Genomic DNA, 19,492 nt, shown 5'->3' with positions numbered 1-19,492 from the left:
TTATGAACATACATTGATGTAAACAGGTGCATTTGCAATGCCTATCAGATGCAAGAACTGAGAACAAACAACAACTTGCATTTATATAGCACCCTTCACGGAGCATAGTATTTTTTTTGCACAAATCATTTACAAACTCCAACCCGTGCCATTCTTTAGAAAGTTTCTGTGTCTGTTTGGCAGTGAATTTAACTGTTTTAAATGGTTACCAAAAAATGTTTAAGAGTCAGAAAATCCTATTCAATTGCAGTTTCTTCGATTAATTTTAATAATAATAATAATAATCCTTGCATTTGATATAGCGCTTTTCACGTCGGGAGGACGTCCCAAAGCGCTTCACAGAACACACTGTAAAGTGAATTGACTGTATATTTGTGGGCGAACGCGACAGCCAATTGCGCACAGCAATGTCCCACAAACAGTCGTAGAATGAAAATGACCAATTTATTATTGTTTTTGGTTTTGGAGGGATCATTATTAGGCTCTGTGTGGAGTAAGGAAATTTGCCCAAGGTTTCGCCCTCTGCCTGGAATTGAACTCAGGTCTCTCGCTCGCAAAGCAAGTGCTCTAACCACTGAGCTACAGGACTCCACATTTTGATGGAAAAGTACCTTCTCTAAGGGAGGGAAGGGAACTGGGTTTCATTGGTGCAGCTGCAGTTTCTGCTTTTTTTTTAATGGATTAGTTTGGGGAAATTAGGAGCTATCTATGGAGGACATTCCCCAGAGCACAGAGTCAGTGGGTGAAGTCAACAATTGGGCAGCTGTTTCATGAGCTACAGAAGGACCAGGTCTGTTAGGCTAAATGGCTGTTTATCATTCTAAGGCAAACAGAACCTCAACATCTCATCTGAAGGACTGCACTTCAATCAATGTAAAAAAAACCTCTGCTAATGAGAAGACCATCTCATCTAACTGCAGAGTAAACCCAAAAGAAGCCAAACAGAGCTAAAGTATTCCAAGCACCTAAAAAAAGATATAAAACAACACAAGATAGTTTTGCTTCATTTCCTTATCTTTGGCAGAGTTGAGATATTTGTGAATATTAATTTTGTTGACAGCTGCTCACTGTACATCACCAGTTATTTAGTGCAGTATGAAATGCTACATTAGTTTTGGTGCTACTGCAGGTTGGCGTAAGTCCACGCCTGAATGAAGTATGCTAAATAAATGAACGCAAGAAGTGTTTGACATACCGGGGTTAGTTTTTATTTTCATCTACATAAATCAAAAAAGCCAAGGCTGTCACTTTCCATTAAAATTTGTTTCAGACTACGGTTTTGCAACATGACGAAAAGACACAGCGAAGGCAGGCAACTCATAAAAAAAAGTTCCAACTTTTTTTATAATACCGTACATTCTTAACAAAGAGTGTCTATATTTCCTCTTCACTGTGGGATGTCATGTAAGAAACACTTAAAGGCTGGGCTGATGGTATTTTTGAGCACAGCAACATTTATAGCCTTGCTGAGAGAATTATCTTTCAGCCTTGCTAAATATTTAATCATGTCTTCCTTTACTTGATGGGAAAAATAAAATCACACTACTTCCTTAAAAATAATCAATTTTAATTAACTACTGTGGAACGGTCTTGAAGCCAGTTTCATAATGGAATGAGAAGTACTCTTCAATATTTTACCATTAACCTTCTGGCACTTGGTGGCGGCAAAGAACTGTGAGCTGAGTTTCCTGCTCAGCCTGATATGTGAATTAAGTGCATCCTGGCTTTATTTTCAAGGTGTTACCTATCAGAAACTTGACTTGACAGGTTATCCACATCATTTCCTGCTGCAGGGCAGGAATATTAACCTAAGTATTGTAATGGGGTGCAATATATTGTTTACAACAATGAATGTTTCAGCATATTCCGTTCAGTGGAAATGACATTTGGAACTGAATGAAAAAATAATAATAATCCTTGCATTTGATATTGCGCTTTTCACATTTTCTAGATGTCTCAAAGCGCTTCACAGAATATACTGTAAAGTGAATTGACTATATTTTGTGGGCAAAACGTGGCAGCCAATTGCGCACAGCAGTGTCCCACAAAACAGTCATGGGTTGACCTGACCAATTTATTATTGTTTTTGTTTCTTCAGGGATTATCATCAGATGTATGGAGTAAGGAAACTTGCCCAAGGTTTCGCCCAGCTGGGAATCAAACCCAGGTCTCTCACTTGCCAGGCGAGTGCTCTAACCACTGAGCATTAATTACTTAATGATCAACCAACATTTTAAGTCCAACATTTAAGGCATTTAAACATTTAACAGATATAGCAGAACCCTGTTCGAAGGCAGTCATTGGGGTCCATGAGTTCCAACCCACCTTATAATGGGGAGTGAGCAGGAGCGGCTGTGGTTAGCGGTTCCGCATCGTGACATTAACAACAACAACAAAATTACATTTGTAAAGCGCCCTTGGGGGTGCAGGGTTGGGGTGAGGGAGGGCAGAGAGGTAGGAGGGCGGCTAACGACATGGTCGAAAACGAGGGTCTTGAGTCAGGCCTTGAAGGAGTTAAGGGAGGGAGCCCTGAGGAGCACCACACAAGACTGTGCAGGGGCTGGAAGAGAAACCATTGGCGGAGACAAATTGGAGACGTCAGTACAAATGTGATTGATAAGACCTGAACCATTCAAGGACAGAACCTTGAAGGTTGAGGTGAGAGGAGAGGTGGTGGAGGAGGATGGAGTGGTCCACAATATCAAAGGCAACAGAGAGGTCGAGAAGGTTGAGGAGGCAGAGGAACCCCCGGTCACAGATGGACAGGATGTCATTTGTCACCTTGACCGGAGCAGCTTCCGTCCTGTGAGTAGCACGGAAGCCCAATTGGAGGGGCTCATGAAGGGAGTGGTAGGAGAGGAATGAGTGAAGCTGGGAAGCAATGACTCTTTCAAGGACCTTGGAAAGAAAAGGGAGGTTGGGGATGGGCCAATATTTAGAAAGCAGGGATGGGTCCAGGAAAGGTTTTTTCAGGATGGGGGATAGCAGTCACATTTGTAGTGACGTCACTGTGCACATGCACAGAAAGCTGCCTGGTTCCATTAGTGCACCTTGCTTTCAAGTTACTTGTGCCAATGAAGAATATCTAAGATGGTATTTTCACCGCCCATTGTAAACTGAGGGAAGAACCTCATGAACTTAAATAATGGGACAGAATTTACCCTTTTCAAAGAGACTGATATTTCCCCAGATTTACCCCATAATGTTACCTACCAGTCACAAAACTACATATGTATATTTATTTAACTGGTAATCTGAGGAAAATAACACATATGTATATTTTAAAAATATGTTTGAGATGGCTCATGTTTTTTTGGATAATTTTCAAAATATACTTTCAATTCAATTCACCGCAGTCTAATCCTTACAATTTAGTACTCTAATGTTAAAATGCACTCTGCATTTTACTGTCATGAATTATGTTATAGAACCAGAAGAGTTAAACTTCTGAGTTTGATAACAAGGTTGCTGATCTCTGCTTTTACAATGATGCAATGAATGGCCCACCAGTAACATTTACAATACCTATTTCTCCACTTTCAGTCAGGTGACGAGATGGTACCAATAACAAAAGCACAATTCCACTTGTGATAAAGACCTGACACTTCATCTGTCTCAGGATACAGTGAGCACACTGCGTGCTACCTCAATAAGAGTTACTTTAGAAGTTAAAATGCCCTTGGCACGTTCACCCTCTTCCCTCAAGTGCAAGGAGAAGGGTATTTATGCAGAGGGAAGATGTCAAGTTTAATTTATGTTGATGTTTAATTTCACTGGATCTTAATGTAATTACCTATTGGATGCTTGTAAGGAATTAAACCCAAAAAAGCAAATGATTATTTTTGGCATCAAATTAAAAACAGAGAATAAGGAACTGGATTCTTGTGCTGTAAACAATTGTAATCAGGATGCACAATGACATGTACAGTAATGAATGAGTCAATTTTCTGCACAAGATTAGAGAGCACATTTTTAACCACAAAGTTGTGCTGCATTCTGATAGATTAAAAAGTCACAGAGCCACCACAACTGTCAGTGTGATTGATTAAATGGTATCCCAGCTATCACCAGTCTTGTGTGCATGTCAGCCCCACTCCCACCTTTGTCAGCAATCACACTGGCTAAGTACACAAACTGATTCACTTGCTCAATCTCCTCTCCTTCAATCGCCATTTTCTTCTGTGCACCCTGCTGATTGCCAGCTACCTCTCATCCATTTGGCTCAGGACTTATTACCCAAAAGACTGAACTTCTCAGTTTCCATACTGAGATGAACTATTGTCTGCAACAACACTGAGAAGTTATCAGTGAGCAACGCATTCAAATTTCTTAAGCGTTCGGTCATTTATTCGGATGCTGATATTTTATTGCACATTGAATGAGTCATGATGGGTTCCATAATAAAGCTGAATCAGTGGGTGATAATACACAACCCTGACATTGCTGATCTGATTGAAAACTAATTTAATGCATATCTTCAATCTGTCCACTCAAATTTTGCAAAAGTCACATCTTCCCTAGTGAATAAAGTGTAATGTGTAAATGCAAGCCATCATATCAGAACTTAGGGAAGCCATTTAAAACTTACATACAAAAATTTTGCTTGCATTCAAGGGGTTCTTTAAATGTATCTGTGCGGCCTAACTCCACTATAATTGTCCTGAATTCTATACTTACATAGAGCAGTTATGCATTACCTTAAAGATAAGGTGGCCCAGAGGGGGTTCGATGGAGTTCTTTGAAATTATGAGGGTTTTGATTGAGTAAATAGGGAGGAAATTATTTCCATTGGTCAGCAAGTAAGTCAGTGAATGGATGGCATCAGTTTAAGATAATTAGCAAGAGAGCCAAGGGGGAGATTAGGAGGATTGTTTCAGAAGAGTTGTGAGAATGTGCTGAGTGTCTCTCCATCCTTGTGATAAAGCTATCCCACATTGGCAATGAATCCGATTCAGGCAGCAGATGGGTAGAAATGTGAAGCTCTTAGTTGCTTACTGAATTTTCTTTAAATTAATAGATCAATATTAATAGCTCAGTTTGGCAAATGTCAATGGTTGTTTAACATAATTGGTGATTTGGCCACTAACAACTTGCCTGAGGCAAATGGCTCCATCCACCACCAGTGGAAATTATTCCCATATAGTCAAACACATTGATAGTACAGAAACAAACTGTCCTGTGTGCAAACAGTCCTCTATTATGGATCTGAGTTCCTGGGGATGCAGCGGAGAGGCTTACTCCAACCCATCTGCAAAGTCCAGGATCAAGCAGTGAGGTAGATTTGTGGCAAACACGGGAAGTGGCTACAGAGAGGGAAAGTTTCTGCCTACACTGTCCTTTCGCTAAGCACCCCGGAGGCAAAATCAGCTTCACAGTGGGGACGTCTATTTGCCAAGGCACCTCGCAAGAGGACCTGGATTGAGCAGCTGGTATTGAGTAACCCTGTTGCGTGGCATTGGACTTGGACCTCAAAAACATCAAGCTGGCTAGCACGTCACAAGCTGTCATGTAAAGGTCCACCCACCACGCTGAAGGTAGATGTCCACCAGATAACTGATGAGGAAACTCTGAGGGTTGGAGCAACAGCGGCTGACCTGGAGTCCGAGTTTGTGACACACACTTGTATGTCCAGCACCTGGAATCCACCTTGATTGGCCAACAGAGAGGCAAGCAGCTGCTGCTTAAACACTGAACCTCCAATTGATAAAACACCACTCAATGGGAAGGGATGTGTGCCCGAGCTGCGGACAGGAAGATGGTGGCAATGCTCTCACCCATTTTATGCTGAGCTGTGTTGTCCATTGGGAAGCTCGCAAGGAATTCTTTGTACCTACCTTTGTACCTCCACCTAGTGAGGCTGAAACTCACGTTTGTCAGATGTCAAACGACCAATTAGTGACATCCTCCTTAGGGGGAGGTAAGTGGGGTCTCCTTGGAGCTGAACTCGCTCCAAGGTGACATGTCTGGCATTGGAATCCCGGAATCAAGCCTGCCCTCTGTGGCCGTCTCAGTAATCCGGTTCCTGAGCCAGGGGGTATCCCAGGGCACTGCTGATGACAACACAGCCAGCCTGGCTCATTGGCAGGACCTAGAAGGGCAGTCCTTAAGAGGCAGAGAGTCATTCCACTCAGCTCCTGTTATCCCTGCAAGCCAAAGCCCTAATGGGTCGGGTGATCCTAGCTGGGCAAGCGGCGGGAAAGCTAGCGGGACAGCAATATCAATGGCAAGCTATGCGGTTTTAGCTGGTTAGACTCCAGTAGTAACCCAACGCGCGCCCTGGGTCTCCAAGCCTTGGCTATTGCCAACCTGCACCTAATACTTTCCGGAATTCGGAAAGCAGGATGCGTCGCTCCATTCCACAATCTATCTGTAGGCTTTCCATGTATAGGTGAGGTACATAAAAATCTCAGCTTGGTTTGGATGCTCTTATGCATGATGATGGGTTTCCGCATATGTCAGACACCCGGCTGACTAAAAAAAACAGTGTGGAAGAACTGAAAGAGACCACAGGGGATCAGACTGTGAAGGATAACAGTGAAAGAAGCACCAAAGACCTGATGATGGAAAGATACACACAGTAAGGTAACCCCCAAGTTTAATTTGCTTTCTTTTTCAGCTTTACAAAGCTGTTAAGTAACTTGCCTCAGGCTAGCTGGGGAGTGGAATTCCCAGAGTTGATATAAATGTATGTATTTAAAAAGCATGAAAAGGATTTCCATTTTGCAAAACAAATACATTCGAAGTAGAAAGCAAAACAGCTGATCAGAGTCAGACCAGACTGTCACATCTTTTTCCCATTCCTAATTGATAGGAATTGGCTCCATAGTTTAAACAGGACAGAGAGCTAATGTACTCATTAAATGACACAATGGATAACTGTGGCCTTTATGTAACTCATTTGCAGGGCTCAGACCCATCACCAAATTCTCCAATCGTCTCCCTTACACAGTACAACGACTGGAGTCCTGTAGCTCAGGACACTGTTGTGTGCAATTGGTTGCTGCATTTCGCCCACAAAATATAGTCAATTCCCCTCACAGTATATTATGCAAACGCTTTGAGACGGCTCAAAGACGGCATAAGGTGCTATATCAAATGCAAGGATTATTTTATTAACTTACATTTACATAGCGCTTTTCACACCAGATATCGTGTTCCAGATGAAAACACATGCTATAGCGACTAACCGGTACCCTGTGCTAAAAAAAAGGCTGAATTCCAGATCGTCAGGTCACTGAGAGTCAACTTCCTACACGTTAGATGCACATGCATTATATGCAGGAAGTGCCACTTACATTACTCCCTGCACGTTGCTCATGTGTATTGGGCATGTGTGTTTTGCAAAGTTAGTGTCAATTCCTGCACATAGCGGTGATCTGATGACACAAAAGTTTGCCATTTATTTCACCTCACTTTGCTTATATTGTGGCCACTGAGATATTGGACCCAGCTGAATGTGCTAGGTAGGTTTCCTTGTACTTTGATAGGTTATTTTTAAAATGCCATTCTGATAACAGATATTAAATATATTTTTCCCTAATACCAACATGCGAAGGATGAAGATGAATTTCATAAATGTCTGGGCTTTAAAAAAAGAGATGGCCCCTACATAATTTTTCAAATTTATTAAAGAAACCCTCACATTGTGGTTAGTTCCACTTCAAACATGCTATGGTTTTCTGATTTCATGCATGGCTGTAGCACAAAGAGAGATAAATAGGAACAAGTGTTCTGGTACCTTAGCACATTCTGCAAAAAAAAATTGCCAACAAAAATGGCATTCAAACAAAATTTGTGGAAGACGTGCCAAGCTCATTTGATTATATTCATACCTTGGCAGCCACTACTGACTGAAACCTCATCACAATTGATCAACTCCTTAAAAAAAACAGACCTGGGTAGATATTTGTGCAGATTTAGAACACATTCTGCAAGAGGCATTTTTTGTGCTGTGGGTTGGAGGGAAAGATGGAATGTTGTGTGCGGAAGGTAAAGAAATACCTGATGGAAAATTGATTATTGTTATTTTTACTCCTCTGTCTTTCTCCTTTCTCTTGTTAATACTTTTTGCAATTTATATTTCCCTCAGTTTCAGTTATTGCACTTTTAGAGCTTCCTGCAACTACTTGAATTTGTTAGGTTTTGCTCCCATCCCTATATTTCTTGACTGTATCTGGTAGTTCTTTCAGTCCGTTTCTAAATGTCCTGCGCCCTTGGCTGTGTTATATCCTTAGTCTTATTGCAAATTGTCTGTAATAACTTGTATTTCTGCCAGGATTTGATTGATTTTGCTTTGTTTCAATTATTTCAGAATCTTGTGATGGAACATTCTGAAATAATTCTCACGTGTACTTTAGAGAGTGGCATTTCTCCCAGCAGGGCTGTCCTGTCAATTCCTTTCTTTTTTCAGCCAATATATACATTTTTTTTAAATCCATGTTGAATGCTCACATAATCTTTTGAAAATGTACTTGCTGTTTACAAGCCTTCATCTTCTTCCCATTAAAGGTCTCTGCTGCCGGATATGCAACTCCTCTGCTCACTATTAGAACAAGGCAGAGGATTTTGAAACATTTCCATTTCTGATGATAATCCTAGGACAAGTGCAATCCAGCACGCAACATGTGCAAATGTGTGTAATGTGAAGAAAGAAAATGAACAGAAAAGTAAGCAGATTTAATACAACAAGCAACTGAATAAACTATATTGGGGGGGGGGGGTTTGGGGGCAAGAAGAGGGAGAATGCTGAATACTTGTTTGCACTCAGTCAGACATTTATTGAAGACTGTAGCTTCATGCCACTAATGTTCACTCTGATAAACTATGCAACATTATCCAGAGGTCTGACCCCAGGTAATCAGAGAAGCTTGCTGCCATAATAATAATAATGCTTGCATTTGATACAACGTCTTATCACGTCTTTGAGACGTCTCAAAGTGCTTCATAGAACATACTGTAAAGTGTTATGACTGTGTGTTTTGTAGGCAAAATGTGGCAGACAATTGCGCACAGCAGAGTCCCCCAAATAGTTGTGGATTGAGTGACCAAATAATTATTTTTGTGAAGGGATTATTATTAATCCCAGAAAAGTGATCCGTAATCAGAGGTTTGTGTGTGTGGAGTAAGGAAACTTGCCTAAGGTTTCACCTTGACCCGGTTAGAGTGCTTTAACCGCTACTTTACAGGACTCCACAGATCAGCCCCTGCCCTGACATTGATGAAATCCTCACTTCTTTAAAGCTGCCATTTTGAAGGGGATTTCATAAACTGTTCAATAACATTCAACCATTAAAAATGTGTAGTTAATAATCTGATGTTCAATATTCCTGTTGCTATGCAGCAACAAATACAAAAACAAAGGTTTTACCTATCTGTCTTATACATTGGCCTTCATATACCAGACAAAAGTAAATATTTATCTGTATGGCCCAGCCTCCAGAAATTCCCATTTTCATTTTCTTGCCACAACTTTGCTTTGCAAGCCAGTATCTCATTTCCATGTTAATGTGAGGTTTTCTACACAATATTTGCAAAGAAGGCAATTAATCACTTCCCTGTCAAGGGAATTAAGAGCAAATATAATTTCATGATATTCTGCACAATTCAATTCATAAAACCTCAGTATAGAATGATACGGTGACCCTTTTGTAAAATCACATTGAGGAACAGGCATTTCAAGCACTCAGGTATCTACATTTTCTCAACCTTCCAAGGCATTACATGTTTCAGTATTTACTTTAATACAAATGTGAAAAACATCATCCAGTCAGGCTACCCTAAAGAAACAGTGTTCCCTTTCATTTAACTAAACAGTCTGCACTTGAAACGCTGCGGGAAACAGTCATTGAAAAATAATGCCCATAGACATCCACAGACATAAAGAGAAATGACATGTAAGGTTTTTGAAAATTATTTTACAAGCAATCATGAAAAGCCTGTGACAGTAAATGTTACATTTATCCAGTCATTTCTACTGAAGCAGTTCCCTGACTTAACAATGTACTTTTTATATTCTAATGGCTGGATTCATTATTGAAGCCAACTGTTCAAAAGATTGAACTCTACACTTTCAATCTTGCTGCCTGTTTAATAATAATTCTTACATTTGATAGAATGTCTATAACATCAAAACATCTCAAAGCACTTCACATGTAATTGCGGTCAAGTGTAGTGATTGTGTTTCTAGGCAAAAACAGCAGCCTTATTAAGTTGCTTCTTTCATTCATATACAATGTTTTGGTAAATATCTTTGGTTTTCAGACCTGCTTGGACTATTTTCATCTTCCTCTTGCGTTGTTATAAAGCTCAGGTTTCTTTGCAGTCCACTAAAACAGAATCCGTCTGATCACGTTTCAAGTCAGCATTGACTAAACTATATGCCATGCTTTCCACAAGTGGGGGCATTTAGTTGATGACTTCTCATTGTACACCCATATCCTCAGTTTATCACAAAGGACAAAAGCAGTGAAAGGTGACCAGCAGTGAACAATTGCAGCATTTTTGTATTACAGATGATGAGCAATTTTGGGTTTGCTCTAAACCTCCCTGGCTTTAAACGGCTTTTTTGGGGGTCAGCCAGGTGTCTGACACATTCAGAAACCCACCACCATGCTTAATAGTACCCAAACCAAACTGAGAATTCCATGCATCCCACCTTACACGTGGAAATTCCAGACATAAATTGTTGGCATGGAATGCACACTCTCTACCTAGAGAGATGTATCCTGCTTACCTAATTCCATAAAGTATCAGGCACAGGTTGGCAATAAATTCCAGAATGTGTGTTAGGGCACTGCTGAAGTCTAACCAGCTAAAACCGCAAAGCTTGCCATTGATAGCACTGTCTGACAAGTTTTCCCTCTGCTAGTCCAGCTGGGACCATTCCACCTATTAGAACTTTGGCTTGGAGGGTTAACAGGAGCTGAGGAGGATGGAGGATTTCCAGCCCCCCAGGGCATAATCGCCCTTCCAGGTCCTGCCATTAAACACACAGCATCACTATTGGAATCTGAATCGAAATATATATTTTAAACAACGCTAAAAAGTATAGATTCACAATATTCTACATCAAGAAAATCTTTTAGTAACAGCTAAAGATTTTCAGAAAAATCTTTAGAGATTCACAAAGGCTACCATCCTCCCAAATTTGAATATTAATTTGATAAATTATTGCATTGATTTCCTGATCTTGATGTATGTGGGCTACCAAAATAACAGGTAGCAAATGGGTATCAAATAAGGTAGAAACTGCATAAAATGTATATTTAGTTAGCTCAGGTGAGCTTATTTTGACTACAGTTTGCAAAGTTCGTATCAATTTATTTCCGAATCAGTTTTTACGTTACCTATCATTCTCTCTGTTGCAGTTTGTTTAAATCAAATCGAGAATGATTGTGAATAAATTTAATTTGAATGACCTTCTTGGTTGCAAATGTTTGAATTTCTATTTTGATGCATTCAACTCCGCGTGACTAAAACTACAGTAAAAATTGCATTATGTGACCACCTCTTTTGAAGAAGGCTTCCTTTTTGTTCTACTGCACGGATTTTAATGGAAATATGCCTGAGTGAAAGATTTCATAAATGATTCAAAGACTTGAACATGTTTACTTAAATCACAAATAAAAACAGAAGTTGCTGGGAACATGCAGCATGTCAGGAAGCATCTATGGAGAGGAAAATGAGTTAAAACTTCAAATCTATGTCTTTTCGTTGAAACATTAACTCATTTTTCTCTCTCCATAGATGCTGCCTGACCTGCTGCGAGTTCCCAGCGACTTCTGTTTTTATTTCAGATTTCCAGCATCTGCAGTATTTTGCTTTTTATTTATATTACATATCAACCACTACTTTGGGTAAAAGAAACATAAGCATAAACCATATAATATTATAGTTAAATTGAAAGGGAAATGATTATTTAACAGTTACCTTTGATAAATGACATTTGTTGTAAAAATGTATCATCTGAAAATTAATTGTTGAATCAAAATAATAGTTCCAACTTGCTTGTGCCACCAAAAGTACAGTGTCTCCTTCAACTAAAATACTGTATATTTACATTGAAAATAGATTATTATCTGTATTTTCACATCTAAACAACATTCTAGGATGAGTTAATGCTAGGGTATCTTTTACCTAAGGAGTCTAACTTGCTTTATGAGAATAAGAAATCCCATTTTGACCCAAAAGAACACTGTTCCAGAAGTAGGTTGTGTCCTCCTCCACTGCCCCACCTCTCACTTCAACTTTCATGGTTCTGCCCTTGACTGGTTCAGATCCTACCTTTAAACGCCATTCTTATTGAGAAATCCTGCTAATAATAAATAATAATAATAATAATCCTTGCATTTGATATAGCAATTTTCACGTCTTCGCGATGTCTCAAAGCGCTTCACAGAATATACTATAAAGTGAATTTACTGTAGATTTGTGGGCGAGTCATATGGCAAGTGTATCATATAGCATATGGCATATGCATCATATGGCAAGTGTGCACAGCAGTGTCCCACAAACAATCGTGAATTGAGTGACCAAATTATTATTTTTTTAAGGATTATCATTCTCGGAAAAGCGATCCAATTAATTTATAGAATTAATTAGGCTCAATTATGCATTAAATCAACAAGAAGTCTGGTAAGCCTCTGTTAAGTGCCAAGGAAATGTTACGAAGAATCAAATTTGAAAATGTAGTTTACATACAATATACAGTACAAAGTATCCAGTGGCTTTTTTGCACCAATTTAGATCAATCATCCAATACTTACCCTCAAGTCTCACAACCAGTGGCACCTTCAATTGAAGCTCACGGCATGCCTTTGTTATTCCATTTGCTACGATTGCACAGTTTACTATTCCTCCAAAAATGTTGACAAGTATCGCTTCAACCTGGTAACAAAACATCAAAGGCAATTCTTAAAAAAAAACTTGCTGGTTATCAAGTATACATAATAGTTTAAAATGAACACAAAGAGACAAGCAAAGACTATTCAGAAGCCAAACCAGTTAACCAGTGGGGGGGTGGGGGGGGCAAAGGCATATACATGGAGATGAAACCTCGCAAAGTCACTTCTGACATTAAAATAATGCTATCTAATAATTTCAACCTCTTTCCGCATCATATGGGAAGCCTCTCTCGAAGATCTATTATTTTGAAACCAATAATAATTGTGCTCAATTGTGCTCAAATAATCCCAGGAAGAAATCGAGGTACCACCTTGTAAACCAAAACAGTTGAATCAGGTTAATCTTGATGACGATGCTGTCCATGGGAACTTCCCATGATGAGCTCAGCAAGTGATAGCAGGTATCAAATCGAGAGCTTTCATTTTTCATACATTTTTGAAATCCAGCACTAATTACGGACCACAAAGTACATTATCATTTATTTATAAAGCAGATGATATTTGTGTTTTAATTTTAGTGAAGCATTACCAACAATGACTATAATTTAACTGTTTCTTCAAACATGCTAATATTTTGTAATATTAGGACGGTATTATTCACAATACAATATAAATTTATAATTATATATACCACCTTTCACGTCAGAAGGAGTCCCAAGGCACTCATGCCTTGGCATCCGAGGAACGGAAGCTGGGGAGGAGGTGGTAGGGGGGAGATGACCTAAGGCATCTTTTCCCTTCCCTGAAAGAGGTGAGGGATTTCAAGATGGGAGTTCCAGAGAGTGGGGGCGAATAGGCTGAAAGCTACACTTAGTTACACTTGTTCCAGTTGGAGTCATGCACTTTTAGTAATAATTAATTACAATGCTAGTTTATGGCAGACATTTGTAAATAAATCATAACTCAGCTCATTCTTTCGCAGATTGCAATCTCTCATGCTGCGGCAGTATATTATTTGCAAGGATGAGCTCATAACCTGTTAATCAGCAGCTGCTTAATGTTGGCAAGAAAAGCATGCGTATAAGCAGGCATTATAAAGGAATCTAAATGTGCAAATGATTATTATAAAGTCAAACCTGTCTGTTGCAACTTTCTCAACTAGCTTAGGAAAAGCTAAAAGATTTCTGTTTGAAGAAAAATGCAAAGAACAACATGATTTCTGCCTTCATTGTCTCCCAAACTATATGAAAGGTGCTCACTTGTACTTGGGTTTGGTTTATGACCCTGACAATTTGACCATGTGAATCCAATTCTGTCTGTCGCACCCAACATTCATAAATACAAACTTCCCATCAGTGCTCACTGAGTAGTGATCAGGAATGGGATCCCTGGTTGATTATTCCTAGCTCTGGGCAATCATGTTAAATGTAGCTCATCCACTGTTGTACTGGTTTAAATACAGACCAAACCTGGGACCTTTTATATGACTTAGTTTCACACCAGATGGTGGCTTTACAAGCTTGGCCGTCAGTGGAGATAATGAACAATTTTTGAAGCCTCTAATAATAAGTGTGTATTTGGTGAAAGTTTCAAATAGCAAATTGTACAAAATGGACACCATTTTCTTTGGGCATAAGAGAGATTTACCACAGGTGTGGAAATGAATCTTGGATTGTACTTATACATAGCAGTGCCACTGGATGTCCTTGCAGCAGAGTGTATGAAAACGAATAGCTATGTCGTATTTAGGTACTGAATATTTGAAATTATGGAAATGCAGCCCTGCAAAACTGAAATAAAAAAAGTGCCTTTTAGCAGTTAAGCAAGGTTAAATTCTTTGAGAAGTGAAAAGATAAACCCAAAGGACCTAATTATAAAAATAACAGAGATGACAGTGCATGGATGAAGTCTAAATAATGCACATCTTTATTGATAACTGTTCCATATTAACATTTACATAAACCTATTGAACTGCTTGCACTTTCAATTCTATTTTTAACATAAAATTCTGTAGAAATTGTGAGCCACACTTAATTATCAAGACAGGCAGGAAGGCAAACAAAAATGGAAAGTGCAGACCTGTTAAAATTAATGTTTTTTTTAGCAGCAGAAGCACAGTGTCATTTAAATAACAATCTTGAATGAAAGCTTAGAGCCACGCTTCGTGTATAAAGCAAGATAGAGTATAAAGGTTGAGATCAAACTGTGAAGGAAAGAGATTTAGTATTTGCCAATAGCCACACAAATGCAACTAAATAGTAAGAGGATTCAGAGCTGAATGGTCTTGAACATTTCTAAACCAGAAGGAAGATGACAGAAACCGTAGCAACCGATTAAAAAAAATGTGAAATCGAGTAGTTATGTAAGCTCAATTTTTGAACATAATTATGGTGACCAACGCATTTTATAGGCAATATTTGTAGTTGATTCAATCTATTTCAAACCTAGATTCCAATCCTCAGATAACATTACTGTGGGATATAAAAAGTAAATAACTACTGAGGTGAGAGTGGTGAGTACAATTGTTAAAATGTCCAATGCCAAAACACCAGTCTAGGGTTAATTATATTGTGCTGCAACAGATTTAAACACAAAAATAAAAATAAGGTCCAGAGGTTAAGACTAGGATTTAGTTCAGTATTAATTATTTTATTTTGCACTATGAATCAAGTAGATTATTGCTAGTAGATGGCCCATATTTCTCAATAATTTATTTATTTCTCCACGACACACCTTTACACACAATGGGACAGTACTACATTTTGAACCCATCATACACTAAAATCTTGCTTCAGAAATTGCTTCTATGAATACCACAAATATCTTTTTGTGAATAATTTAATTTTCAAGAACATCTTTCCAAAGTCTAGATAAATTATTTTCAAAATAAACAGTATATTACATACAATAAACACCACCAGCTTATTGTGTATAACTCCATGTATAATTCTCAATTTCATAGAAGGCACAGAGATTGTGAAGTCAATATCAACACAACAGGACTAAAACCGACTAAATTTACCCTGTGAAATTATTATATACTATCTAAACTTGATTTCTTTAGATGAAAAGTGTAACTGCTTGTCAACTGGGAAAGGTTGGATGTTCTTAAATTTGACTTTTATCATAGGAAAGTTACAGTTAGAGAGCAGATGTTAGAGGAGAGTGATTCAGTGTTAAACTCTTCTACATCAGAGAATATTGGGTTACAATTCAGTCCTTTCATCTCTAAGGCCTGGATTCAAAATCTAGAGCAGACTATTGAGATGAAAGTCTCGTCTGGCCCTACATAACACAAGGTTTGGTAGTTCCAACACAGCTCCTAGTGGATATGAGCCCATAGCACAAAACTGACCTAAAATTGGTAATCTCACTAAATGCTCATGCTGACATTCAATTAGGTCAATTAGAAATCCTAGATAATTCTTCACATCAACATAAAAGTGTGAAGGCTCCTCTTTTCAAGTTTGAATTTTTATACTCATTCCTCATTCATAAATAAAGTAACTGGAAAATGAGCCTCTGCCCACTCCAAAAAAACAATAACAGTGGATCGTGTGAAGAGTGGTTGAGTACATTCTCTGCAGAGCTGCTGATAAACCCTTCTGTACCACATGCATTGTGATTTTGGACCATATCAGCAAAGTGTCAATCGATAAAGTATTTGGAGACCAAAAGGCACAAACAACAGACCACACACTGGAAAGTCACCTAGTAGAGCCGCTAAAAAGCACAAAAAAATGACCTTGTGTGGAAAGGCAACTGGAGGCTGTGAAGTGACAGAACCGTTTCTTTGTTAGTATAATATCTAGAAACCACATAACCTCAAAACTTTCAGAGTATCTGACAAAGAATGTTTCAAACTGTCTGAAAAAAATCCCCAAATGGATTAATAGTACTGTTAGGAGTTTTATGAATACCTCAATTGATGGAAAAATTGTAAACAAATTCCTTTAAAATGTGCCTTTCAATAAGAGCATTGGCTACTATGATGTGTGCTGTAAATTACATAGGATCTCTGTAATATGTGATGCATCAAATAAGCAAAAATCATTTACTAATAAGTCATAGTGGGAAACCATCAGATAGTCAATCCTAAAGCTATTTTAAGCGCTCTGAGACGTTACCCTGGGAGGAGGGCGCTATATAAGTTGTTGCTGTTGCTGTTAAAAAGCAATTTTGCAGAATCAATTTTAAGAATATATTTTAGAATTTTCTGTCGAAATGTTATGACTAAACTAAATCATCATCAACCTTCCATAGCTCTAAATAGAAGCAGTGCATAGGAAACCACCTCAGTCTTCAACAACTTAACTGTCAATTCAGTAATATATAATTGTAAGGTTAAGTGGTCTGCTGCCAGAATACACTCATGTGCTGAAGCATTCATCAAGCTATTTATATGTATTGTTCAAAAATGAAGAGAGCGTCAGCAACCAAAAGCTCCATTAACTAAAATGTTTTTTGGTAATCTAAAACTGTGTACTAACATTGTATCAAACCATAAGTGCTAGCAAAGGGTGCCATGGAGTATTTTATAGAAATATCTGATCTCATTTTCCATTTACTTGTAGCAAAGAGGGGCTAAAAACAAACCATAAATCTAATTGTTATGGCAATGCATACACTCTGTATATTACAACTAAACACTCACAGTTTCAATTACAGGTAGCACATTCGTAGACTAGCTATTTCCTTAGCTTCTTGTAAGTGGATTTTCCAAACTACTTCCAACATGCAAAAAATATTGTTATCTAATCTTAGAGCAATCACAGAAAGTAATCTTGCAAATTCATTCTACAGCAGCAATCAACATCAGGCACCTATATATTTTAAGTGTGTCTTTATCTCCAATATCATTGGTGACCCTGATGTAATCCTCTGTCCTCAGTCGGATTGGTTTATTTCATGGAACAAGCTGCTTAGCAGATGTCACTAAACCCCATGTGAAATGAATTAAAAACATCAGCAAATAACTCTTCAGAGGCTTAGAATGATTGAAACCTGACAAATCTTTACCCTAAGATACCTAGCCGATTGACGTACCATTTTCTCGCAAGACAAACTCAGCACTATGGATTTTTATTTTCTTCTTTGCTTCGTTTTTTGTTGTTCCTTATTTGATTTTGTAAGGCACATTGTTAAGGCTACAGTGAATGATCCAGGAGGATGTGCAATGGAATAGGCGATAGAGAGCTCAGGAATATACAGTACAAGGCAAAACCAAGGTGCTTTTATTAGTCATACTCATAGCTTGTCTGTTACACCGTGACGTTTTTGTCACGAAGGTACAATTATATTTGGTAATAAAATTTAAGAATTTGAAGTTGGTTTCTTAATCTCTGCTCTGCTTTTTCTTTTGAGTTCTTAAGAATTCAGAATTAATTCTTCAATCCAAATGCAAGTAAAAAAATGTTTGAAAAGCCAATCATAATCTTATTAGAGCACAAAACCCTTGTTCTTACCTTCAAGGTCCTCCACAGCCTTACTCTCCTCTACCTCTCTGACCTCATAACCCCATATTAGTCTGCCCGTCCCCTCCGCTCGGCGGACACCAGCCTGCTTCAGGTACCTTGCACTTTCTGCCCCACCACTGGCGGTCGGCATTCAGCCCGACCGCCAGTCTGAGGGATATTCTGAGGGATGGGGAGCCAGTGGAGTCGGACGAGGGTGGGAGTGATGGGGTCATGGAGTCTGGTGCGCGAGAGTACACGAGCTGCAGATTTTTGGATGATCTGCAGCTTGTGAAAGGAAGGGTTGGGAAGGCCGATGAGGAGGGAGTTTCCGTAATCGAGCCTTGATGTGACAAATGCGTGGGTGAGGGTTTCGGCAGCCTGAGGGGTGAGGCAGTGACGGAGTCTGGCAATGCTGCGGAGGTGGTGGTAGGCAGTGCCTGTCATGGCGCGGATGTGGGGGAGAAATGCCAGTTCAGGGTCAAATAAGATACCCAGGTTCCTGACTGGCTTAGTGAGGTTGAGTGTGCAAAAACAACAAAAACAACAAGATTCCATTCATAGAGCGCCTTTCACGTCGGGAGGACGTCCCAAGGCGCTGGACAGTTGGGTCAGGACCCGAGCAGGTGGGAAATGGTCAGGGTGAGGGGAGGGAAGGGAGGGAGCGAGGAGGGGGTAGAGAGTCGAGAGGGGAGCTGAAGGCACGGTCAAAGAGAAAGGTCTTGAGACCGGCCTTGAAAGAGGAAAGGGAGGAAGCGGCGAAGGCACTGGGGGATGGAGGTTCCAGAGCCTAGAGGCTGAGAGGCTGAAGGCCCGACCACCGATCGTAGGGCGGTTGGGGCGGGGGTTGTGGAGCAGACCGGAGCCAGAGGAACGGAGAGTAGGGGCAGGTAGGTAGGGGGATAGTAGGTCAGAGAGGTAGGAGGGAGCGAGGCCGTGAATGGCCTTGTAGATGAGGATCTTGAATTCGCCGTGGAGGCTGATGCTGATGCTGCCAGCTCCTGAGGTGTGGAGACACTGGCGTGAGCCAATCAGGAGGGCCTCGGTCTTGCTGAGGTTGAGTTGGAGAAAATTTGCCCTCGTCCAGGATTTGATGTCGGACAGGCAGTCGGTCAGGACGCCAGTCGTCCTGGAGTTGAGGGTGGAGGCAGAGAGGTAGAGTTGGGTGTCATCCATATACATGTGGAAATTTACCCC

At 39.6% G+C, this 19,492-nt stretch overlaps 1 protein-coding gene across 2 annotated transcripts in view; it reads right to left on the bottom strand.

The window, feature by feature from the left end:
- The window catches only part of suclg2 (succinate-CoA ligase GDP-forming subunit beta), a 143,593-nt gene that overhangs the window by 6,241 nt on the left and 117,860 nt on the right, over positions 1–19,492 (bottom strand). For both annotated transcript variants that reach the window (XM_042339477.1, XM_042339478.1), the window contains exon 10: positions 12,765–12,885. In XM_042339477.1, the coding sequence (XP_042195411.1) occupies positions 12,765–12,885 (121 nt within the window). The remainder of the gene's footprint in view (positions 1–12,764; positions 12,886–19,492) is intronic.

Source organism: Callorhinchus milii, unplaced genomic scaffold (assembly GCF_018977255.1).
Source record: "Callorhinchus milii isolate IMCB2004 unplaced genomic scaffold, IMCB_Cmil_1.0 Scaffold12, whole genome shotgun sequence".
NCBI classification, from domain to species: Eukaryota; Metazoa; Chordata; class Chondrichthyes; order Chimaeriformes; family Callorhinchidae; genus Callorhinchus; species Callorhinchus milii.
Note: the sequence above shows the minus strand (reverse complement) of the source record. Positions and strands in the feature narration are given on the sequence as shown.